The sequence below is a fragment of the Peromyscus leucopus genome, chromosome 5 (genome assembly GCF_004664715.2).
Source record: "Peromyscus leucopus breed LL Stock chromosome 5, UCI_PerLeu_2.1, whole genome shotgun sequence".
In the NCBI taxonomy this organism is placed as follows: domain Eukaryota; kingdom Metazoa; phylum Chordata; class Mammalia; order Rodentia; family Cricetidae; genus Peromyscus; species Peromyscus leucopus.
Window position 1 is genome coordinate 86,739,530 of NC_051067.1, and position 25,728 is coordinate 86,765,257.

General features: G+C 45.9%; 1 protein-coding gene across 1 annotated transcript; it reads right to left on the reverse strand.

Annotated features, from left to right (window-relative positions):
- Positions 1 to 2,265: 2,265 nt before the first annotated feature.
- On the reverse strand, positions 2,266 to 15,727 carry Cfap20 (cilia and flagella associated protein 20). The gene is made up of 6 exons (XM_028871422.1): positions 15,357 to 15,727; positions 5,897 to 5,976; positions 4,743 to 4,854; positions 4,018 to 4,206; positions 3,116 to 3,226; positions 2,266 to 2,684 (listed from the first exon to the last, which is right to left on the reverse strand). The coding sequence occupies exons 1-6, from the start codon at positions 15,438 to 15,440 to the stop codon at positions 2,679 to 2,681; spliced, it is 582 nt and encodes a 193-aa protein (XP_028727255.1). The 5' UTR covers positions 15,441 to 15,727; the 3' UTR covers positions 2,266 to 2,678.
- Between the last annotated feature and the right edge of the window lie 10,001 nt (positions 15,728 to 25,728).

The following is a 25,728-nucleotide window of genomic DNA, read 5'->3' on the forward strand; positions in this document are numbered from 1 at the left end:
TTCTGTGACACCAAGAGTTTTTGGCTACGGGAAACTGTTCAAATCCCTGGAAGTGCTTCAGGAAGTCTGGTCTGGTGCCAGCCAGCTTGTAGGCTGGCTACAAACGAAGCAGTCATGGAACTGGTGGCTAATAAGGGCCATAATAGATCTCCAAGCCCCAGAATGAGCCACCAGGACAGCTGCATGCCAATAAACGAGCTGTCATTTAGAAGGCAGCTTCCATTAAACATGACTTACTTCCTAGGAGCTGCACAATGCAGCCCTCCCTGCCCTGGTGACCCCAGACCAGGCCTCTACCCCCAAGGTCTGCCCTTCCCCCAGCTTCTCAATTAGTAATTGCCTGTCTGTCATCTTCCTTCTGAGTTGGAAACCAAAGCCAAGGGCCATGTCATAGTTGATGCCCCTGTCTTCTTGGCCCGGCTCCAGCCTAGATAATATCTGTCTTCCTCAGCACCCCCCCACTTCCTCTCTGATGGGTATGTGGAGCATCAGAGAAGTCAGCAGCTGCCGCCAGCCACCCTTTAGAGGCTGGTGAGGTAATCCCGAGTGCCGGCTGACAAGAGCCTCGGGGTGAAAGGGGCTCTGTGTGGAGGAGAGAGTCTTACTGTTTCTCTCAGTCTCCAGGAGCGCTTCACTGGTGTCCTGGCACCAAGGGCAGAAGAAAAGCTACCCCGGACTTCCTTGTCCCCACAAAAGCATCATTCACTCCACAGCAGCCGCAGACTGCAGCGAAGATTTCAGCACAGTGGTGGGCAGGAAGCCCTGCTGAGGTCACTGACCACCCACTCCCACCTTACTTCAGGGGTTCCTTTTGTAGAAGGGCAGGCACATGGCAGCCAAAAAAAAATCCCCAAAGTGTGAACGCTGGCTAACTCAGCTGTCACCTGGGCTGAGGGTCCTCAAGATGCTGAATTGCCAGGGATTCCCAGGGCAGGGTAACAGCTGTGGAAGGGGGCTCTGGCTGTCTTGGTGGTCCAAAGAGGAAGGTCGGAGAGTCAGGTGAATGTCTCTGTACCTGACAACTGTGAGGAGAAAAGAAACAGAGAGGGTCAGGTAAGGTGGCAATGGGGACCCTTTGTTCCCTGCCCTCCTCCGAGACTTGGTAGTGCTTGCTCAGAGCAGTTTGGAGGCCAGGGAGGTTGGACAAGGGTGTTCCCTGCTTTTCAAAGTCTCAGAAAGTAGAAACGGTAATGAGGTGTCTCAGAATCTGTTTTCACCCTCAACCATAATCCAAATGCCCCGGAATGACAGCAAATCTAGAGGGGCGGAGAGCAGCGTCTGGGGCGGCTTTCCGTTCTTTTAGAGGCCAGTAACTAACTGTGCCCCATCCTCCAGGCCACCGACGCGTCTGCACACTCTGAGGTCCCACGTGCCACAGACAGGGGAGTGAGTGGAGCCAGGGAGATGGCTCAGCAGGCGGCCGAGCTCGGCACAAGCCTGACAACCTGAGTTCCATGTCCAGAGCTCACGGTGAAGGAGAGCCAACTCCCCAATGGTCTGAGGTCCACCCGCGCGCTATGCCAGACACGCTTGTCACATGCAATAATAGTAGTTTTTTAAAGTTCAGGATTGGGGAAATGGTTCAGCGGTAGACAACTTGCTGGAGGTCTGACTACTTGGATTCAATCCCCAACACCCACCCTGAGGAAAGAGAGAACTGGTTCCTGAAAGTTGTCTTTTGACCTCCACATGTACACCCTTCCCATAAATAATACATACAATTTTTAAAAAAGTTGTTTTTTGGGGAGTGGTGACACAGGCCTTTAATCCCAGCACTGGGGAGGCAGAGGCAGGAGGATCTCTGACAGTTCCATGACAGCCAGGGCTATGCAGACAGACCTCTTCTCAAAACAAACAAACAAACAAACAAACAAATGAATGAATGAAAAGTTCTTCTGCAAACTTAATAAACAAAAAACAAAAACATGACCTCAGAGCCACTCCACTGGTTGTAGGAATACAAAGGTGATCTGACAAGCCCTTATCTGGGGACCTGCTCCAATGAGGGGAATCCAACTGAGAACCACGAAGAGCTCAAGGCTGTGCAAGAGCAACTTCAGTCAGACGCCAATTTGTGTTAAACTCAATCTACAATCCACCCCCTGCTGAGGTGACTCTCCCGGTGACATCCTGGCTGTATTCTGTTACCAGCTCATCTAGAAGTTGCTCCAGTCAGGACATACAAGCCTGTCTTACATTGCACGAAATGGCTGCACTGTCATAGCAAAAACAGAAACATAACCATAAAAAAGTAGTAGAAACAGGTTTACAAACCAAGAATATAGCATTTTATTCATTTCCAGATTATGCGTCTTACACAACATATACATATATTTAGATAATATATAAAAGAAAGAATAAACTGTAGAAGAAGCATTGGTCTGATCTGCCTTGCAGGACGTCTCTAATTCCGTGCGTCTGGTGTGAGTGTGTCTCACGTGCCAGGGCAGGCAGCAGAGGAAACCCCAGCAGCTGGTGTCACTCAAAGCTCTGCTTTCCCCACTGAACTTAGAATGCAAGTAACAGACTGTGGCATGGTCACTGGTGTCCACGACAAAGACACCAGTAGTAAATGAGCCACAGCACAGTGGATTATTTAAATGGTTTGCACTGTCTCCATGTAGTTGTTTCTAACTAAGAGTCACGTCCAGAGTCTGTCCCCCTTAGTTGCCGTCCAGTTATTGCTGAAGGAGAAAAGAGAAAAGAGCAATCAGCCTCAGCCACTAGAAAACGGAAGGTCAATGCCACAGCCCCGATTTCCGGTGATACCCAATGGACACTAGGCGGTGGGGACACAAGCGTGGCTGAACAGGCATGCACGCAAAGTATCCACAACTGTACACTGCTTGCTCACTAGCCTTTGAGGCTGACCAAGAATCAGCCCCAGGAGTCTTCCAAGAAGACCCGGGAGCAGGACAGGGGAAGGCCTGAGAGGGGGAGATGCCCTGCAGTGGGGGAGGCAGCCGCCGCAGAGCAGTCCACAGCCTCCCTGGCGCTGCCGGGCTGGAAGGAGAACTAAGGGGTGCTGGCAAACCTCCAGTGCCAACGCAGTTAGGGGACCATCCCAGGCCACGGCTCCCCAGCCCCTAGGCCTCCTTGAGGAAGGATGTCTTACTTTGGCCTTGTTCTGAACTGGGAGATACAGCTTGAACTCTGCTGGCAGCTCATCTTCTGAGTAGAGTCTGTCTGAGAAGTAAACCCTTCGGATACGACAGTTTGCGTGGATCTGTGGAGACAGACTCATTTTGACAGCCTAAATACAACTCTTTCCTCTTTGCCTTATTCTCCCAGAAGCCCTCTCATTGCACCCCCCAAACTCCAACTCCATTAGCAAACTGGCTTTGCTTTGGGGTAGACTCCAACAAGAGGGGGATTCAGAAGCTGCAGAAATGGTTCATTGGTTAAGATAATTTATTGTTCTTGCCAGGAGAGGACCTGGGTTCAATTCCTAGTCCCCACACCATGGATCATATCTCTCTGTAATTCCAGTTCTAGGGGATCTGATGCCCTCTTCTGACCTCTGCAGATACCAGGCACACATGTGGTACATGTACATACATGCAGGCAAAATATTCATATACATAAAATAATCTAAAAAAATTCAAGGAGGTTGGAGAGTTGGCTCAGTGATAAGAACAATTGTTACTCTTGCAAAGGACCCAGGTTCAGTTCCCAGCAGCCACACAGTATGTGGCTCACAACCATCCCTAACTCTGGTTTCTGGAGTCCAATAGCCTCTTCTGGACTTCTAGGGCACCAAGCATGAACATGGTACACAGATGTACTTGCAGGCAAAACACACATACACATCAAATAAAATCTAAAGAAATTTAGGGGAAAAAAACGGATTTTGACTGTTGAATTTACCTTGTTTGAGAAGACCTCAGAGTATTTTCTGGATCTTTTGGAGGCCCTGAAGAGTGCCTTGGGAACTTTGGCTAGCAGCCCCACACTGTCCCCACGTGTTCAGCCAGAGTGTGTCTAAGCCCTGCTGGGACTCCACGCGTGGAGCAGTACCTGCACTCTCAGGGTCTCAATGTAGTTTGTGCCGTAGGCCCGCCGGGTGAAGTCAGACAAGTTGAACTGAATCTGGTTCCAGCCGTCGTCCAGCCGCATGGGCATGGTGCAGATGAAGGGCTTGACGCGGGTGGTGCTCTGGTAGTTACTTGCTCGGAAGCGCCGGCGGACATTTTTGTCATCTAGGACCTGCAGCACCCAGGAGGGCCACACTAGTTCCAGGTTCTCAGGCTCAGGCAAGCCGTTAAGACAAGACTCTGGGCCTCCACAGCCTGGTTCCCAAGGCCAAACCCCAGGGAGAGTAAACAGGCCAGAGACAGGTCACAACTGGTCACAGATGGTCTGGAAGTAGTAAGTTTATCTTATTTGTTGTCAAGACAACGGCAGCTGTGATGACATATGACACAGCCAGCAGGCTCCCAGACTATAGGATGATTTCCTATTTCTTCCCTCTAAAGGCTCAGAAATACTAAAACAGAAACAGTAACTCAATAGTAAACACTTATTCCCCGAATGGACATGTTAATCTTTAAGCTTTGAACTCTTGTAGCTATGGATTGGATTTTCTGGGTGTTGTTTCTTTCAAAAGCTCACACTAAAGCTTTGGTTTTGAACACCCAATCTACACCCTCGTGAGAGCTGCACTGAGCTTTAGCAGAGGCAGGAAAGAGCACAGAGCAAAGGCTAACATGCATTCCTACCGTCTGGGTCTCCTACACACTCACCTGTACTTCAAATGTAAAATACTTCTTCAAGTTTTTGATGATCATGACGAGGAAAGGCAGCTTGATTCCCAGTGTCTTCTTAGGGTCTGCAGGACATGTGATGTATGTGGTGCTGTCAACAGAAACACCAGGGCATGGGCTACTTGTCTCTCTCCTTTGTGCTGTGTACAATACCACATGACCCAAGACAAAAACTAGAAAACAGATCTAAAGGCCTCAGCTTCGTCACGTAATGAACCCCTCAACGGTTCAGTTAGTGAGCATTTTTTAAAATGTCAGGGCTGGCAAGACAGATCAGTGGGTAAAGGCACTTGCTGTCAGTTTGATTCCTGGGACCCACACGGTAGAAAGAGAAAACTCTGACCTCCAAACACACACCATAGCATGAGCACCACCCTCCCTTCCCCACATATACATATAAAATGAATAAAACAAAAAGGTAAAATGTCAAGTGCAATGATCTGCCAGACTGTTGGAGGCCAGGAGATCAAGGCCAGTTTGGGCAAACATAAAAAGATCCTATCTTAAAAACACAGCCAGGTGGTGATGGTGCACGCCTTTAATTCCAGCATTTGGGAGGCAGATCTCCGTGAGTTTGAGGCCAGCCTGGTCTACATAGTGAGTTCCAGGACAGCCAGGGCTACATAATGAGACCCTGTCTTGAAACACCCGCCCCCAAAATCAAATCAAATCAAAACAAACAAACAAACCCAAACCTACTCAAACAAAAGCTTGAGACCAACAATAAAGCATCTGAAAAACGAAGCCTGGGAAGTTCTTCCAGTAAAAGACTTCGATTCTAAGGCAAATATGAAATAATAGAAAATCAAAAAACTGGGGTTTTGAAAGCCATAATAGCCACAGCTGGATGATCAGAGCACTCTTCCATACTCTGGGTGAACAGCAATAACACAGCTAACTGCTCTCTATGCTGGGCATGGGTCTAAGTGCCACATTTAATCTTCACACTAACCCTACCGGAAAACATCCCCATTTTGCAGATGAAGAAACTAAAGCTGGAGATGAAGTAAACTGCCTGAGATAAGCTGTAAGCGGTAGAGCGGATCCACAGACAGCCTGATTCTGCTACCACCGGAGCGAACTGCCCTCCTGATGCAGCTTGTCTAGAGAACAGAGCTGAGCTGGCAACCTACCTGACATTTGTCCCTTCGATCTCTAGCACCAGGGACTGGATGTCATTGTCAGTGATTCTTTTGATGTGGCCATTCCGTACCTATCAGGAAGAAAGTTTGTCAGTGTTGCAGGATTTGACAACAGCCTTATAAAAATCCTGAAAGTTGAATGACCATTAGAGGAAAAGTGGCCCAAGGCACATGACAACAGCAAGTCAAAGCCTATATGCCCAAGGGACTATGCTATTCCCTCTACCTGCCATTTGGAATAACTTCCTTCCCAACTCAGACTCAGCTAACATTTACTCTCTATAAAAGCAAAGTTCATCTATATTCTTTTTTTTTTTAAAGTATTTATTTATTTATTATGTATACCATGTTCTGCCTGCATGTGTCCCTGCAGGCTAGAAGAGGGCACCAGATCACATTACAGATGTCACCATGTGGTTGCTGGGAATTGAACTCAGGACCTCTGGAAGAGCAACCAGTGCTCTTAACCTCTGAGCCACCTCTCCAGCCCATTCATCAATATTCTTATCCAGCTCCCACAGCAGCAATAATAACCAAGGTAAAGTGGTAGGAGTCCCACTCTTAGATAGGAATTCAGCATCCCAGGACTGTAAATGGAAGGTCCTAAGTAGGAGATTGGATTTCCTAGTCCTTCCACTAACCATAGTTTCTTTGTCCACAAAGATTAATAAACTACCGTCAACTGGGCATGGCGGCACACACCTTTAATCCCAGCACTCCAGAGGCAGAGGCAGGCAGATCTCTGTGAGTTCGAGGCCAGCCTAGCCTATATAGTGAGTTCCAAGACAGCCAGAGCTATGTAAAGAGAACCTGTCTCAAAAACAAACAACACAAAGGTTACTAAGAAGGAAGGGAGCAGGTGAAGAGTGAAAGCAGTATTTCCAGCCTTGTCTGTCGGTACACACCTCAAATCTACCTATTAGAAAGCTAAGGCAGGAGACTGCTCTGAATTACAGGCAGCCTGGGCTACATAGAGACCTTGTCTCAAAGTAAATGTGTGTATGTATGTGTCCCTTGAGTTTACTCCTACTTTTTCCGTCACCTTCTTTTATATAACTTTATACTTTTCTCCAGTATGAGTTCAGGTCCTTCCCATACCATGTACAGACATCTCCATTTTCAGTCAAGTGATCTCTCTTTTCTGATTCACTTTCCTGGCTCATGTTGTCTAGATGGCATAATTTAGCACTTCATAAGTATAGAGACATACATACTACATATTACACAGGATGTGGGGAACCCACATTAAATATTAATTCCCTTTCTAAAATAATTAGAAATACATAAGCATTTCTGGGCACTAAACCCGGAAGCAGCTAATATGCACAGGAGACGTAGGGTGAACGTTCTAACATGGAAAAGATCAAGAGGCTTAGAAGAGGCTACAGGGAAAAGGAAAATCTGGGTGTGACAGTGTTGGCTTCACAATCAATGGCTCAGTCTCACTGACTAAAGCTCCTGTTCATTAATCAGTCTGCTGATTATGATTTTATTTTCCATTAGATTTGCATATAGGGAGAGGGCACCATGGGTCTGACAATACTGTTGTGTGATATCTGTACACTGTGTGAAGATATACTGCTGTGATTGGTTTAATAAACAGCTCAACGGTCAATAGCTAGGCTGGAGATATATATATATATATATAGGTGGGACTTCTGGGCAGAGAGAGGAAGTAGGAGAAGATAATTGAAGCACACAGGAGATGCCAAGGGGGGGGGCAGGGTGGATAAAAGGTAAAAAGACACAGACAAAACATAGATTAATATAAATGGATTGCCGGGCGGTAGTGGCGCACGCCTTTAATCCCAGCACTCGGGAGGCAGAGCCAGGAGGATCTCTGTGAGTTTGACGCCAGCCTGGGCTACCAAGTGAGTTCCAGGAAAGGCGCAAAGCTACACAGAGAAACCCTGTCTTGAAACCACCACCCCCAAAAAAAAAAAAAAATATATATATATATATATAAGTGGATTAATTTAAGTTATAAGAGCTAGTGGGACAAGCCTAAGCTAAGGTCGAGCTTTCATAATTAAGAAGTCTCCGTGTTGTCTTTGTGAGCTGGAGGCCAACAACAAAGCTTATTTCACAATACTTTTCAACACAGCTCTGTGCTTTCCCATCAGTTTCTGTGTGCTCTGTCACTGAGTCTGATCTACCCTCACTGTGTGAGGTGTTCCCCAGGTGACATCTGGAACCATCGCCCACCTTGTTATACAGCCGCAGAGGTCTTGTCTGTGAAGTTCAGTCAAGAGCAGGGGCAAATACGCACAGCTTTAGGGTCTTCTTCAGTGCTCACTGTGTGAGGCATAAGCTATGTGTTCAAATATGTGCTGACTCTGGAATCTGTCACCCTGAGAGTTGGCACATTTGAATAGGTTCAAGGAGGGCTTTAAACATTCCTGGATAACATATCAACTACGGACTATTATAGGAAGCTGGAGATCACCGGAGTCTCACGAAGCACGTGAAGCTAGTGGCGTGAAGAATGTTTCTTACAAAACACACTTTGGTGCCATTTTCAGGCATAGAATGCTGGGCTAGATGGACCTCTCATCTCTGCCAATGGAGCCGTTCTTGGGTTGTCAAGACACAAATGTCATATTGAAAAGCTTCTCAAACAAAGCTGGCCACATTCAATGCCCTCCTGCTTTGAATTCTGGGCCACTTTCCAACAGAGATTAAGAGCACAAAGACTCAAGTCTGTAGAACACGCCAGCACTGCCCACCTCCTTCCCCAATGCTCCCAACCAAAGTAGCAATATTTCTCCTCTGTTTTCTGTGGAAAATCAGGCGACTTATTGAAGGAAGAACCTGTCAAGAAATTATTTCCAAATAATGTGCTCTAGCTCTACTGATAAGAGCCCAGAGCATTCCAACAGGATGGAATATTAATTTGACAACACACCACTAGTTATTCTCAATAACATAAACATTCCTTCTTAAAAAGTTAGCTGCAAGGGCAGGAAAATTCAAGAGACTACTAAGCAATTAGGGCCTTAAGTCTACTATTGCTAAAAGGCAACATGTTGCTATTTATCCAACATTGTTTCAAATCATGGAGTCAATCTTAACATTTCCGAAAAGCTCTCCATCCAGAATCAACAAGAGGTCTCCCCTGGCTCAGAAAGGAGCCAGACTTCACAGGGAGGAACTGTGAGGAAATTGGCCTTCTGCCCTTCTCTAAGTTTACAGCTTGCAAATCTGACCCACTCAAGTCTTTACAAAGGGAACAATGCCTTCCAAAGCACGCAGAGGGCAACAGAGGAAGCTAGAATGGACTCTAGTATCCCTAGGCCTCTCCTCACCCAGAGGCAAGCATTTCCCCCTTATAAGGCCCCTTTCAAGGGGTTGCAAATACAAACTCACTGAAAAAAAGGAGTGGAGAGCAGATGATGATTTGGGGACATGAGCATTCAAGGACAGGAGACTTCCAAAGTCTCTTCTCTGAGGCTCTGAAACAAGGGAGCGGTTCCTGGGGCAAGGTTTCCACCCTCTCCCCTCTGGAAATGACTACATTAAATTACACAGACTAAAGCTGGGCTGTGGTAGTGCATGCCTGTAAACCTAGCACTTGGAAACTAGGAGGATCCTCAGTAAATTTTGAGGCTAGCCTGGTGTACATAGCAAATTTCAGGCTAGCCAGGGCTACACAGGAAGACCCTGACTCCAACAAAAACAAAGCAAAACAAAGACACAGGCTGTCACTGCCTTCGATTGTCCAGGCCTTCCAGGAAGTAAGCCCGTCCTCTGAGCAGCTTCTCATAAACACACGAGGTAGGATGTATGTCCCAGAAAGTGTCAACTTCCTTTCTTTCACTCAGAGTTCACTGGGCAGCCCTGGCCTTTGGAGGAACATAAAATGTATTTGCTGGCATGTAGTACACATGTGGAAGTAGATTTCACTAACTTCTTCCTCGAATTAGTGCGCACTGCTTCTGACGTTAATCTTTTCATCCATGATACACTCTCACAATCAGTGTGGCCTATGAGTACTTTCTTGCTTTGCTATCCTTTTACTAATACTTAAAAATTATGGGCTGATGAGATGGCTTAGTGGTTAGAGCACTTGCTGCTCTGGCAGAGGACCCAGGTTTTGTCCCCAGCATTCATACGTTGCTCATAATCCTGTTACTCCAGTTCTGGGGGACGTGATGTGCTCTTCCAGCCTCTGCAGGCACCTGCACTCACTTGGCAAACATAAACACTATCTGGCAAGTGCACATGGACACACACACACACACACACACACACACACACACACACACACACACACGCTCCTCAATCTTTAAAGTCAGTGTGATGGAGATGCACCTCTGGATGTCCACCAGAGTGCTTCCAGAGACATTTAAATGAGGAGTGAGGATCCACTCTGAAAGTGGGTGGCACCAATCCATCTTCTGCTCTGACTTCATCATTGAATAAAAAAGAAAAACGATGAATGCAAGCTTAGTGTCAAAATTCCCTTCTCACTGATTCTTAGTCTTCACAGATGTGGAGTCGTAGCTGCATGTTCCTGCTACCATGAATTTGGTCATCCCTTTCTCCCTACTATGAACTAGCTCCTCCTTAAACCAAGAGCCAAAAAACAACTTTCTTACTAACCTCAGTTGTTGTCACAGCAACAAGACAACTAAAGCATGCAAAGTAACAGGTTTAACCAGGCACAGTGTCTGATGCCTATAATCTTAGCATTTAAGAGACTGAGGCAGAAAGACTGCTACATGTTTGTAGCTATCTTAGGCTTTGTAGCTCCAGGTTAGCCTGGGCTACATTGTGAAGACTTTGAGACCTTGTCTTGTATGAAGACCTGAGTTTGGATCCCCCAGCACCTACATTAAAGTAGGGCATAGCCAGTCTTGGTGGTACACACCTTTAATTCCAGCACTCGGGAGGCAGAGGCAAGTGAATCTCTGAGTTTGAGACCAGCCTGGTCTACAGATTGAGTTCCAGGACAGCTAAGACTACACAGAAAAACCTGTCTGGGGGCAGGGGAAGGCAAGCTGGGCATGGCAATGCACTGCCTATCATCCAGCACTGGGAGGTGAGGGTGGGCAAACAGGCAGATCCCTGGGTTCACTGGCTAGCCAGTTTAGAAGACATCCAATGTCCACATCTAGCCTCCACAAACAAACACACCAGCACATACACTACCCATAAACACTCAAAAGGGGGGGAGAATGAATGGATTTCATAATGATATACCTAAATGTGATTGTATTTTATTCTTATTCATTCCTGTGAACGCTGATACCCCCTGTCATCCTACACATGAAGTATGTGGGGACTTCTGAGCCCAAATGACTGGCAGTAACAGAAAAGATGGACCTTCAGTACTACAGACACCAAAGGAACAAACCTAAAGCTCATCTCCCAGTTCTTCTCCCAGGCTTTTCATGGTTGCTGGGCAACTAATAAAGAACACTGATTTTTTTTTTTCCCCTTCTCATGTAAGCCCCAGGGAGGAGGGTCAAGATGAGGGAAAAATAATACTACAGGGATAGGGAGGAAGCTGGCCAATGTCCACAATTCTACAGAGTGATTCAAAAATAACATATTAGCTGTACCATTCCCATCCCATCCCCCCCACTTTCATTTTCTGGCTCCACTCACTCATCCTGGCAGGCAGCTGAACCCTCAGCCATCTGGCATGTCCTCTTAATGACACATGTCCCAATTTACATTAAGCCCTTAGAGCAGGCCACTGCAGCAGGAAAGTGTCTGCCCAGGGCCAGGGGCCTGGCTCCAAGTCAGAAAACAGGCAGAGGGAGCCCTCTGTGGGAAACTGTGGTCATAGCTCAGGCTTACAGGTTTGCAGTACTTTTTAGGACTACTTATGCAGCAGACAGGCAGCTGGAATTCACTCTGTAGACCAGGCTGGTCTTGAAGTCACAGATATCCACCTGCCTCGGCCTCCCAACTGCTGGGATTAAAGGTGTACACCACTACCACCCAGCTCATACTTTAAAGGGCACAAGTAACCAGAACTCATTATGTTTTCATCCAGTTACAGTAAAAGCTATCAATCATTAAAATAAAGACTGACCCTGGGAAAGTGAAAATCATTTTACTCTATCCAAATGCACTCAATTCCATTCACGGAATGACTCAGAATACATCAACAAAGTTTGCCAAATTAAAAGTTGGGTCTAGGGCCAGCAAAGTGGTGCAGCAGATAATCACTTGCAGCCAAGCCTAATGTCCTGAGTTAAATTCTTGGACCCATGTGGTGAAAGGAGAGAACTGACTCCTACAAGCTGTCCTTTGACTTCCATGGGCACAGGCATGATCATACACATAAACACACACACATAAAAATGTAATAATTTATTTATTTTTAATTCTGGAGAGGGAGTTTGTTCACCCTTAAAATGAGTAACTGGGACCCAGTCATCATGACTATTCAACAACAACATCAGAAGACTCTGATAAAGTCCCATTCCATGTGGAAACAGAAACGGCAGCAGCCGAGAGGAAGAGAAGGTGAGAGGGAAGAGAGAGCAGGACTGTGGAATCCCAGGTTCCAGTGCAGCAGCAAAGAGGACTGAAAGGCATGCAGCACTGTGCAGGACGAGGAACAGCTCCTTTTTTTATTCTTGTTATTTTGAGATGAGACTTCACTACATCATCCTGGCTGGCCTGGAACTTGCTATATTGACCAAGTTGGCCTCGAACTCAGAGATTCACCTGCCTCTGCCTCCGGATTAAGATTGTGCTCAGCAAGCTCTAACATTTTTAATTAATGTAATTGTTGGTTCCAGAAGTTAAGGAACATTAAACAACCTGTTGATTTTTTTCTACTCTCTTGCTCTGAAAACCTACAAACATCTCTGTCAGGAAACTTAGTGTAGCCAAATCTTAACTAAATTCAAGTGTGACGAGAAGGAAGCTGAGGTTCTGAGCTGATAATAAAGTAACCTAGGCTGCAGGGACGAGGCAAACATTGGAGGCACTGCTTCCTCTCAACTGTGACCGAAAGACGAAGGAAACGTGGGCAGACTTGGGGTGAAGTGCCGAGGTCTGCAGTTGAAGAGAGTGGACTTGGTGCAGCAAGGAGGAGAGGGGAGCCTGGGGGGGGGGAACTGGTTAAGTGGGTGTAGACCACCTGCCTGGGCCTCGGATCCTCAGGTTTGCGAGTGGGAAAGCCAAAGACGCATGACTACTTTAGTTTAATTTCAGAAGCCTAACCAGATGCTATCCCTAGTCTTTCAGGATTGTTTTTCATAGAAACCACGTAGATATTCTCTCTGTGCACAAACTCAAAAGTCAGAATAGTAAATATCCAAGTTATCAAAATAAGGACTCCAACTAGTCTTCAGACAGTACGTACTTACCTCCTGGCAAAGGACCAAGCCCATGCAGGTAATACAGACAGGCGGATCTGCCTCCACCCCACAATCAGACTTCGCCCTTATTACAGCTCTGTATTATTCCCCAGGAAAAGGAGAACTTTTTTTCACAATTCTGTATCTTCTCAACTTTATACAATGCCAGTCACTCAGATGTTGCTCAATAAATCACTGATAAACATATCAAATCCCAGTATTTCCTTGACTGGACTGGATTCCTGGTTCCTGAGAACTTTATAACTTAACTGAGGAACAGCCCAAGTACAACAGAGCTGATGTGGATAGGCCCAAACTTCCTCTTTCCTCCCTCTCCTCTTCTTGCCTCAGATGGAGAAAACCTCTCCATTAAACACTATTGTGTTTAGTCCAAATAGAGTTGGTAACACGTAATTAATTCATTTTGTATTGTAAAGATTTGGCTCAAAACGAATGTTCTGCAGTTTTCTTTGCCAAAATGTCTGTTTAATTTGCTCCATGTAACCCTGCTCTAACAATGAATGCTTCATATGTGTTTATGTCATCAGGGTACCATTGGACCTCTAGTGGCATTGTTAAGGGACACAACGCACCATGGTTACTCTGCTTTCATATGCCATATGTAAACATGTTGACTAGTCAAAAAGCCATGCTTGGGAAACACACACACATCACAGATCAAAGCCGGGGAGGGAGGGAGGGTGTGTGTGTGTGTGTGTGTGTGTGTGTGTGTGTGTGTGTGTGTGTGTGTTAAAATGGACGCTTCTTATAAAAAAAGCTTTATCTCTTCCTTCCCACTACAATCCAGCATGCTCTCCGGACCTGCTCTGACTGCTTTATAACAACACTTCACACAGCTCAGTTTCCAAGTTTAAGTAGCACACAAGCCTGTTCTCTCTATACCCTCTGTTCCTAATAGTCAGGATATCAAGGCCGGTGAGGCGTCATCCTCCTGACACTGCCAGGTGGACCCACTCTGGGTTCTCTTTGCAGAGGTCTAATTTAAGAGCTCCTGATGCTGCACTTCAAAGTGAACAAAAGCTCAGGAGCATGGGGGGGAGCTAAGGGTCTGCTTCCTATGCAATACTCTTGATGCAACTCCAGCTATGGAGTGAATACTTTGCAAGAGAAGACTTGGTCAGCCTGCTCACGGATCAAAGGCCGGATCTTGATGAGCTCTCCACTGCTTTAACCAAAAGACATGACACTCCCAACATGCTTCTCTCAAGGCTGTCCTCCGAACACACATCTGCCTAGCAGTGACAAGCAGAAGGCAGGTCAGGTGCTCTCTCAACCACTGTGGGGCCCAGAGCCCTCCTCTGCAAATAAGGAAAGTCGCTGTACTGTTCTAGTTCCACTACCAACGGACCTGGCTTACTTCGCCCGTTCTACATTCACCTCTATAAACACTACTAGGAACACCACCTCTCTCCACCCTCCCCGGAAGAGGGCAGAACTAAAGACAGTCCCTAAATCTCCTGGCTTCCGCATTAGAGTGCCCACTTTATATTCAAAAAACGGTCCAGGTGCCTGCCCCGGGACTCTGCATGAGAAATGAACGCCAAGATAATAAATGCAGACTAACTCACATCCCGCTAGATCTTAACATCTCCAAAAGTGGCCAACGAGGGCCACCATCTCATGTGGTAGGTGAGAAACTGCCATCCATTCTAGTGGAGGCCTGGATAAAAATACGGAGGCTCGACCCCGTGGGTCTGAATTTACGGCCTCTGACAATCACCACTTTGCAGTTTTCCCAATGGAGAAAGCCGGTACCGGAGGAACAGCACAGACTCCCAAGTCACAGAGAGCTTGCGGCAGGTTCCAAAGGTTAGCCTGTCAGCAGCCAGCGAAACGGGGGAGCTAAGGAATGAGACCCGTGCGGTTCTGGCTGCGCCTCTGTTCAGGATGTCAGGGACAAAGGCGCCCCCAGTCCACAGAGCAGCACAGTGCCTGGGAGCGGCGAACACGTGCACGCCTTTCATCGCAGGGAGGTACGCGTCCAGCGAGGCGGTGGGCACTCCGCACCCATTCTCCTGCCCCGGACGCCGAGGTTCAGCAGCCACACCATCACGTGGGCGGCGAGGGCTGTCGGGCTGGCCCCGCCTACGCCCCGCCCGGCCGCTCACCTTTTTGTCCCAGATCTGCAGGGGCTTGCTGCCGATGCTGTAGAGGATGGAGAGGAAGCCGCTCTGGAACGTGTTCTTGAACATCTCGCCGGCCGCGGCCCCGCAGCCGCCCTAGGCCCCGGACTGAGAGTCGGCACCGAGCGGCGAAGGCCAGAGGAGGCCGCCGGTCCGAAGGAAGGACGCTGAGCTGCAGCCACTGACGGCGGGAAGCGGCGGCGCGACGGGGATCCACAAGCCTGGGCGCGCACAGAGCCACCTCAGCACCGAAACCACAGCAACTGCCGCCCGCGCCGCAAGCCTGCCTGAGGGGAGGCGGAGCGCCTCCGCGGCCCGCCACGGATCCCTCCGCACCCCTGGGCCCGCCCCCCGGCGGCGCGGCGCCCAGTCAGGCCGCAGGAAATGCAGCTTCCGGTGTCTTTCGCTCTTAAGCCCGCCCCTTCCTGCCTCCCCTGGAGCCGAACTCGGTTGCCAAGGGACTATTGCCCTCCTCTCCCCACCGCAGCCTAGACTTGGTTTATAACGGCGGAAGGAGACATCGAGTCAACCTCACATGTTGACAGTGTCTTCGTGGTGTCATGGGAACCGGGCGTGTAGAGGGGTGGGGTCACGGCAGGCCCCGCCCCTGGAGGGCGGGACGAGTGAGGAAGGTGGTTTTCTGTGAATGACAAATAAAAGTTCCTTGGCGTGGTGGCGCTATCATTTAATCCCAGCAGAGGCAGAAAGATGTCTGAATTCGAGGCCAGCCTAGACTACGTAACAGCTCCAGGACAGCCAGGACTCATGTAGAAACCCTGTCTCAAAAAACAAATGTGCCGGGCGGTGGTGGCGCACGCCTTTAATCCAGCACTCGGAGCAGAGCCAGGCGATCTCTGTGAGTTCGAGGCAGCCTGGCTACAAGTGGCTCAGGAAAGCGCAAAGCTACGCAGAGAAACCCTGTCTCGAAAACCAAAAAAAAAAAAAAAAAAAAAAAAAAAAAAAAAAAAAAAACAAATGTCGTGGGTTGGCCCAGGACAGAAGAACATGTAAGTGAACCAGCATTGAGCGCCTTATTTACATCATCACCTTTAATTATCAGGTCAAGTCACGGTGAACAAGATGCTGTCAAAGCGATATTCTGGGGAAAACGTACCGCCTTAATGCATTGGTTAGAAAACAAGAAAGCCTGAATATTAAGATAAAAGCAGAAATTAATAAAATTAAACAAAATTGGACTGGTTGAGTTGAACCAACAGCTGATTTTTTTTTTTTTAAATGTGTCAATGCCTGGAACATTTTAGGAAAGACATAAGCTGTGGCATTTCAAGTAGAAGGAAATCTCAAATGTGAGAGACTTCCCCTGTTACTGAACATCTTCCCCAATGGTATATTGTGCATTCAGGCTCTGTTGAGTGTTCTGCACACAGAAAAGAGTTTGCAGGAAAGACAATCATTTTAGCAATTTTTATCATCATAGTTGCAAATTACTATGTGACAGGTATATGAAATGCCTTACCCTGTATTAACTCACTCAATCCTCACACCAAAGCTTTGAGTACTTCAGCCAGAATTTCTAGATACAGTGGAAAAATATATGAATTTTATTACTGTATAAAAATAAAACTCGTTATATGTAATTTATTTTTGCATAATATCTAGAAATCTGCCTAGCCTGTTTAAAGTTCTTATAAAAAAAAAAAAAAAGCCAGGTGAACACCTTTAATCCCAGCACTCAAGAGGCAGAAAGGCAGGTGGGTCTCTGTGAGTTTGAGGCCAGCCTGGGCTACATAGTGAGTTCCAGGACAGCTAAGGCTGCTACACAGAGAAACCCTGTCTTGAAAAACAAAAACAAAACAAAAAAGGTAAAACAACAACAACAAAAATGTATGAAGCCCCTTAAGTTGGAAATGAACCAGTCTAATGTGAATTTTGAAAAATGATTGCTTATGTTGAGGTTTCTATGTAGATGATCATCCATTTGCATAAGAAACTCTTTTCTTCCAATGCTCAGATCTTTTTTGTCCCAGTGAATCCACATGCCAATGTCTTACTTCTTCCTGTGGAGGTGTGACAGGCACTTGGATCCTAAACTGTCCAGGACAGAAGTTTGCAGTCACTTCCTTCCCAACCTTGTGTCCTGTGAACATTTTAGTAGTTGCCAACTCGATTCCTTGTGCAGACCAAACCCACGAAGTCAGCCTCTGCTCCCTCTTCTTCACTATGGGTCTTCCTGCCCAATATATCCCCAGTGTAATTGAAACTCTGAGCTATGGACACCATCCTGGTCCAAGCTGTCAGTCACTCCTCATGAATCCCTCTTGCATCCCCTTGCCTCCACCTAGGCTCTCCATCTGGGCTGACTGGCTGCTCCTTATTCCACTCAGAATGCCACTTTCAACTGGGTGGCGGCGGCGCATGCTTTAGTCCCGGCACTCTGAGTTGGAGGCCAGTCTGGTCTACAGAGTGAGTTCTAGGACAGCCAGGGTTGTCTCCTGCATATGCTTCCTGTGGCTGCCATGATAACACACCACATCTTCAGTGGCTCAAAACAATAGAACTTTTTTCTTTCACGGTTCCGGAGGTGGGATGTCCAAAATTAGAGTAGTCAGAACCACCCCCCTTTGAAGGTGTTAGGAAAAAATCCTTCCTGGCCTGAGGCATTTCTTGGTTGGTGGCAACAGGAGTATAAACTCTACATCCATTTTCACATGGCTGCATTCTCCACCTCTGCCCCTCTACTAAGGATAGCAGTCATCAGACTTAAGACCCACCATGAATCCAGTGTATCATCTTGAGATCCTTAACTGCTGTCTTCATTACTGTTCTATTGCTGTGAAGAGACACCATGATGGGGCAACTTATAAAAGGAAGCATTTAATTGGGGGCTTGCTTACAGTTTCGGAGGGTTAGTGAGTGTGATGGCAGACATGGCACAGGAGAAGTAGCTAAGAACTTACATCCTGGTCCACAGGCAGCGGGCAAAGCGAGGATGAGATTAAGCCTGGAGTAGGCTTTTGAAACCTCAAGCTCACCTCCAGTGACATACATCTTCCAATAAGGCTACACTCTTGTGGGGTATTCACCAGAGAAGACTGCTTGGACATGGGTTTAAGCCAATAGAAAGTCTTTACTAGCTGGCCAGAAACTACACTGGGTGTTCGGGATCCCAGTGTAATCCTCGCCCTCTCTTTCTCAGGGTGAGATTTTAAGCGCGCGCATGCGCGCGCGCGCGCGCACGCACACACACACACACACACATGTTCTGGTTTAGCACACTTCAGTTAACCAGAACAGTTAGCCAGAAGCAGAACTACAGAAGCCAAAAAGCAAGGTTAGTATACTTAGAGAATTTCCCAGAACTGTGGGCTTTGATGGATTAGGCTTTTGTTTTAGTTTTGGCAGGTGGTGCTATGTGTTTTACAGCCTCGATGGCATTTCCATCATGGAGTCAGTTGTGCTGAGGTCTAGAGCCCTGTTATAACACCTCCCAATCCTTCTTCAACAGTTCATCAACTGGAAAACAAACATTCAAGTATATGAGTCTACGGAGGTCATTCTTATTCAGACCACCACGACTACATATACAAACCCCCCTCCTTCCAAACAGGCTACATTCTGAGAATTTGGGGTGAATGTTATTCAGTTCACTACTCTACTTTTCAAGGTGATTTGCTTGATGCACCCCTCTGAGACCCCATCCTTCATACCCTAATTACCCTTATCTCCCTCCTTGACGTCTCTGTTCATCACTGCTTGACAGTCTAGACAGTAATTCACTTACCGTTTATTTCCTTTCCTTCCCGCTCAGCTTTGAACTTCTCGGAGAAGGGATTTGGTTTGTCTTGCTCACAGGTGTGCTCCCAGAGTCAGATCAAACGTCCACAGTTTGAAGCAGCTATGCAATAAGTACGTGTTGAGCCAGTGACTCAGTCCTGAATTTGGGGCTCCAGGCCACGGTGGGGCCAGTACTATCTCTTTGTCTCTCCTCTCTACAGGTCTGAACTCATTCAGCTGATGGACCTGTTCATAGGCAGGAGTGACCTGTGCCATTCACCTGCCCACAAAAGCTCTGGAAAGTGTCTTTCTTTTTCTTTCCCTGTTAGTGTAGAGACTACATATCCATGTGTGTAGGTCCCTCATGTGGCAAGACAGACAAGAATATCAGCTGTTTTGCTCTGTCACTCTTTTGTTCCCTTAAAATAGGATCTGTTGCTAAAACTGGAACTAGGCTAGCAGCCAGCAAAGCCCAGCGATCCTCCTTTCTCCACTCTCCACAGTTCTGGGGTTACATGTACCCTCAGCCATGCTTGGCCTTTTTTCGAGGGCTCTGGAGATATGGACTCAGATCCCCCATGCTTATGCAGCAAGTGCCCTCACCCACTGAGCCATCTCCCCAAGCCTTTCTGAGGCTGCTGTTGTAGCAGCTTGGTTTGCTAACCATGCAATTTCCTTCATTAAAACGAAAACACCACTGACATGTGTGAAGTGTTGCTTCTCCGAGCTGCTCATCTTCAGTCAGTATCTATGTGGACTGTGTCTGGTCTTCCTCCTATTGGGGTTAAAGGTTTTCTATGTGTACTGGATAGTTTTATGTCAACCTGACACAGGCTAGAGTCAGCAGAGAGGAGGGAGCCTCAATTGAGAAAATGTTTCTGTATGATCTGACTGTAGGCAAGCCTGTAGGGCATTTTCTTAATTAATGATTTCTGGGGAGGGACCAGCCATTGTAGGGGGTGCCATCCCTGGGCTGGTGGTCCTGGGTTCTATAAGAAAGCAGGCTGAGCAAGCTGAGTGGAGCAAGCCAGTGAGCAGCTCTCTTCCATGGCCTCTGCATGAGCTCCTGCCTCCAGGTTCTTGCCCTGCTTAAGTTTCTGCCCTCACTGATTTTGATGATGAACTGTTATATGAAACTGTGAGTAAATAAACCCTTTCCTCTCCAAGTTGCTTTGATTATGGTGTTTCATCACAGCAACGGTGACCCTAAGACACTATGATTCCAGCTTTGGGTACAGTAAAGACCATAAGATAAGAGGTAGGGCGGATATAGGTAAATGGACTTGGTTTTAGCATATTCCCCCTCGGGTTGTGTAAGGAATCCTTTTCTTTCCCACCAGCCAGCTCCCAAATAATGACATGAAGACTTCTTATTAATTATGGAAACTCAGCCTATAGTTTAAGCTTGTTCCTAACTAGCTCTTATAACTTAAGTTAACCCATTTATATTGATCTACATTCTATCATGTGGCATTACCTCTCTTCCATCTTGCACCTCCTGTTTCTTCTCTGTGTCTCCTGGTGTCTTCCGCATGCCTGGATGCCTCCTCCTTCTCCTTTCTCTCTCTGGAAATTCCACCTATACCTCTTGCCTAGCTATTGGCCATTTAGCTTTTTCTTAAACTAATCACAGCAATATACCTTCACACAGTGTACAAATATCCCACAATATTTCCCCCTTTTTGTCTAAATAGAAAGGAAAGGTTTTAACTCTAACGTAGTAAAACTATATACAATAATAATAATTATCCGGCGAGAATTACATTCACAATGTCCAGTCCATTAGTGTTGGCAAATTCAAAGAAAATACTCCATTATCTATCCTGTCTTGGTGAGTCCAAAGTTTTGTATCTGAATTACTTTCTATCAAAACTAAGGAAAACTGTAACCAAAACTATCTAATCTTCAACCCCATCAGAGGACCCAAGAAGGATATAATATTACCTGATTAAACAGGAAGTGCAGAGCAAGCAATTTCCAAAACAAGAAATGACAGAGACTTTTAGCTGCCTGGAAAGTCACCCAAGGTTCCTCTGCAATATTGGGGCATCCATCTTCAGTCTACAGGCCTAGAATATCTGACAGACTTTTCTGTGAAGCAAGAATTTTGAACAATTATCCTACCTTGTCTTGACAAGTGTGGCAGTCACTTTCTTTTGTGTCCTGCTTGTCCAGTTTGGACAGCATATTGTCAGCAGTAGAGGCAAGGGCAGTTTCTTTCCCAGTGACTAACTTTCCCACAGTGAAAGCAAACTCCATATGGAGGTTCTTCAATGCCCATCATCCTTTTTTGAAGTAGATTGGTGCTGTCAGGAGTAGATGTGTCATGAAAAACCTCAAAACATCTTAAGTGCCATATTCTGTAGATCTCTGAAGTGTTTGAAGACCTCCTGTCTATCTAAAATATATCTCTATTTGACCTTGAAAACATACCTAACATGATTATAAGTTTGATTGTTATAGGTGATTAACTACTAACCTGTATTTATTATCCTAAATTGCTTTCAAGGACTAAAACTTTACATTTTAAAATGAACTGCATAGGTACAATACCTTAAACAAGAGTAGAAACATATACAGAGTATAACAAAAATAACCTTAAATTTTTATTAATATACAAAAATCCATATCAATGTAAAATATTTTAGACTAGTGTTTGTTCAAAAGTAGACTTAACAATATACCCTTTTATCCCATTATTTCTATACTATACCCCTTTTTTTCCTTTCAGAAAGAGATCCCTGAATCTAATCTCCTTTGTTCAGCTTTTTCTCTGACCATGACTAGTAACAATTTGTAGCCAACCCCCCTAAATGATGACAAACATCCATAACCCACCAAACAACCAAAAACCACCCACCCCACTTCTTGGGAATGTGGGCATTGTGTTATCTATATTGCTTCCATTGTATAGGGTTGATGGTATCTTTAGGGGACCCTGAGAAAGCTGGGATAATGGTCAAGTCCTCGAAGAGCTAGCTGTATTATTATTATTATTATTTTTTCTCTATGTGTGATGAGAAAGTGTAGAGCTTATCTGAAGTCTTGGCTGGATAGTCTGTGAGACTGGACCATCTCAGCTAGCAGCTTTGAAGTTGTTCTGGATGCAGAATTTTGAGGAACTGCAACAGAGGCATTCTGAGAGTCTGGATCACTTGGGCTACTTGTCTTTACTGGTTTCTTGTCCTTTTTTTCTGAAAACACATGAACTTTTAAAGGTAACATATATATCTGCACTAACACAAGTATGGAATGAGCAGTGTGCACAAGTCAGTTAAAGATGAGTTCTTGTTTTATGTTTGGGCAAATTAAAAGATATTTGTTAACTTTATATATTTGTTTAGACTGTATAAGCAAACTTCTATACATGCGATAGAATGTCATGTAATAATAGGTCATGAGGACTCTGTAGCCAACCAGATTTATCATGTCTCATCCAGTCTCAGAACTGTTTCCGTGTCGAGGAATCAGCATATGTGTCACCTGTCCTAGAATCTTTCTTCGTTTCTTTATTCATGTCTATAGCCAAGATTTTGAGGAGATCTCCCCCAATCAAATTTGATCTTCATTACTTTTTATGTTTATTTAAATTTATTTTAAATGCATTGGTGTGAAGGTGTCAGATCCCCTGGAACTGGATTTACAGACAGTTGTGAGCTGCCATGTGGGTGCTAGGAATTGAACCCAGGTTGCCTGGAAGAGCAAACAGTGCTCTTAACCTCTGAGCCTTTCCTCGAGCCCCAATCTTCATTAATTTTGAAGAGAACCATAATTTTTTGTTTCCTGTGAAATCAAAGGCATAACCTCTCCTCAGTGCAGCACATTTCCCAACTTCCATTTTGAAACCAAGGTCTCTCTAAAGTATCTAGGCTGGTTTAATTCAGGAGTCCTTTTCATAATCCAATGTCTCTCAGCAGCTGCCATTCACTCATCAGCATTCACAAAATTCAAAGTCAACAAAGCAGCATACAGGATCCAGATGCCCTGTGCATTTCTCATCTTTACATGGCTTTTTTCTTTTCTATTACTTTACTCTCTCTTTAAAGACTTTACTACTATTTTTTAACTATTTATTTTCTTTTCTATAACTGTCTACACCCATTTTTTACTGTATCTGTTTAAAGGCTTTTTCCATCTGGACTGCTTTACTGCGTGCCTGCAGCCTTCTCTGGCTGCATAAGCCAAGCCATAAACCTGTTGCATGGCTCCATGCATGGCGCTGGCTGGTTCAAACTTGCAGGTAGTGGCTGGGAGCCATCTGAGAGACTGTGGACCAGGAAGCCACATCTGGCTCAGTGTTTGTGTGTTTGGAACTTTTTAAAAAGGTTTTTCATGTCCTATGTGAAAAAGGTTTTACATGCCCCCATGTTGGATGCCATATGTAATGAGTCTTTCTCTGTCTCATCAGCCAGTTCCTAAATAATGATATGAAGACTTCTTATTAATTATGAAAGTTCAGTCTATAGCTTAGGCCTGTTCCTAACTAGCTCTTATAACTTAAATTAACCCATTTATATTAATCTACATTCTGCCACTTGGCCTTACCTCTCTTTCATCTTACGCTTCCTGTTTCCTCTTCATGTCTGGCTGGCGACTCCACCTTTCTTTTTTCCAGAGTTCTCTCTGTCCCCAGAAATTCCACCTAACCTCTTCCTGCCTAGCTATTGGCCATTCAGCTCTTTATTAAACCAATCACAGTGACACATCTTCACACAATGTATAAATATTCCACAGTAGGGATGGAGTATGCTTTGCTCTGTTCATGTATCCCAGGCCCTGCCAGTTTCCACTACTGTGGGAGACACTCAGTAAATAAATGAATAGATAGCTGGCTGGATAGATGAACGGAAAACCATATGGTCACTTCTGTCATTTACATTTATTTCAAAGGTAAAGTAGACCAAATTTACCTAAATTCAGGCCTTGCACAGACAGATGCATTCAACTCTGTCATTCTTGTTTTCCGGCTGCCTCTAACACTCTAGTTCTTGTATGTGTATCTCATAGACTTCAACAGTTAGGAAGCCTTGCTGATAACTGGATATTATCAATGACAGCAATGACCAACACAATTAGAACGTAGTCAGATAAAGAGACAAACAGCAGCCAGGCCTCTTGCTTAGGGCAGGCCTGTAATCCTGGCTACTAAGGAAGGAGGATCAAAAGTTCAAGGCCAGCCTGTGTAGAGAGTGAATTTAGGATTAGACTGGGCAACTCAGCAAGAGCCTGTCTCAAAACAAAAGAGAAAGAGGACTGGGGATGTGGCTTAGTGGTAGAACACGTTGCTGACATGCAGCAGGCCCTGGGTTCCGGCCCCAGCACCACAGAAAGGAAGGGCAACCAGCGAGAAGGGGCTGCAGTATAGAAGCAGAACAATTGCGATCCAGGCAGCAGCCACCAAAGCTCCCATGTTGCCACTCAGGACAACTAGGTCAGGGGGTGTATCACAGGGTGTGCTGGGAATGGTATCAGTGACACAGGCTTTTAAATCACAGTTCTAGCTAGCCTGGAATCTCTAACCATCAGCCTGTTCTGGACCAGAACTGAGGCAGGGTATATCATGTTGGTGGAATATCAAAACAGGTGGACATTAGTTTTTGGGTTTTGTTTGTTTGTTTGTTTTGTTTTTTGGAAAGGAGAGGTTGAGACAGGGTTTCTTTGTTTAATAGCTCTGGCTATCCTGGAACTCGCTTTGTAGACCATTCTGGCCTTGGACTGACAAAGATTCACCTGCCTCCGCCTCCTGAGTGCTGAAAATGAAGGCATGCACCACCATGGCCCAGCCTGAACATTTGTAGTAGGAAGTTTTCCTGTGTCCCACCTGGTTGCACAGCCACTCAGTCCCAAGTAAACATACAGAGTCTTGCCAGTTGGTGGTGGTGCATGCCTTTAATCCCAGCACTGGGGAGGCAGAGCCAGGCAGATCTCTGTGAGTTTGAGGCCAGCTTGGTCTAGAGTGAGATCCGGGAAAGGAATAAAGCTACACAGAGAAACCCTGTTTCAGAAAATAAACAAACAAAAAGACAGGGTGCTACATAGCCCTGGCTGTCCTGGAACTTGTCCTGGAACTCACTATGCAGACCAGGCTGGCCTCAAACTCACAGAGATCCTCCTGCTTCTGCCCCAAGTGCTGGGATTAAAGACGTGCTCCACCACATCTGACACCCATTAAAATTTTAATGTATTGACCCATGAAAGTTTAAACACAAGTGCCAGCTTCGGCCGGCTTGTGACTGTTAAACAAGAATGACAGTTGATCCTAAAGACACAATGTAGAGGGTGGGTGGGAGGCGGGGGGGAGGACTCCATTGGTAAAGAGCTTTCCAGGCATCAGAAGGGCCTGGGTTTGATCCTCCAGAACTCACACTTACAAATTGGGTTTTAGTGGTGCACACATGCTAATTCCAGCAGGGTGGTGGAGACAGGAGGGTCCCTGGGGCTTGTTGGCCAGCCAGTCTAGCCAAATAAGAGAGCTCTAGGTTCAGTGAGAGACCCTGTGCCAAAATATAAGGTGGAGAGTGCCCGAGAAAGACACTGTGTGTTGACCTTCATACATGCACACACACTGTGTGCATACCTATACACACATGACACAAACTGGATTTTAAATGTACAAATTTAA

Coding starts and splice junctions, on each gene's coding strand:
- Cfap20 (XM_028871422.1), bottom strand. CDS start 15,440: ATGTTCAAGAACACGTTCCAGAGCGGCTTCCTCTCCATCCTCTACAGC. Junction 5,977..15,356: donor TGCAGATCTGGGACAAAAAG/GTGAGCGGCCGG, acceptor TCTTCCTGATAG/GTACGGAATGGCCACATCAA. Junction 3,227..4,017: donor TTGAGACCCTGAGAGTGCAG/GTACTGCTCCAC, acceptor CTGTCTCCACAG/ATCCACGCAAACTGTCGTAT.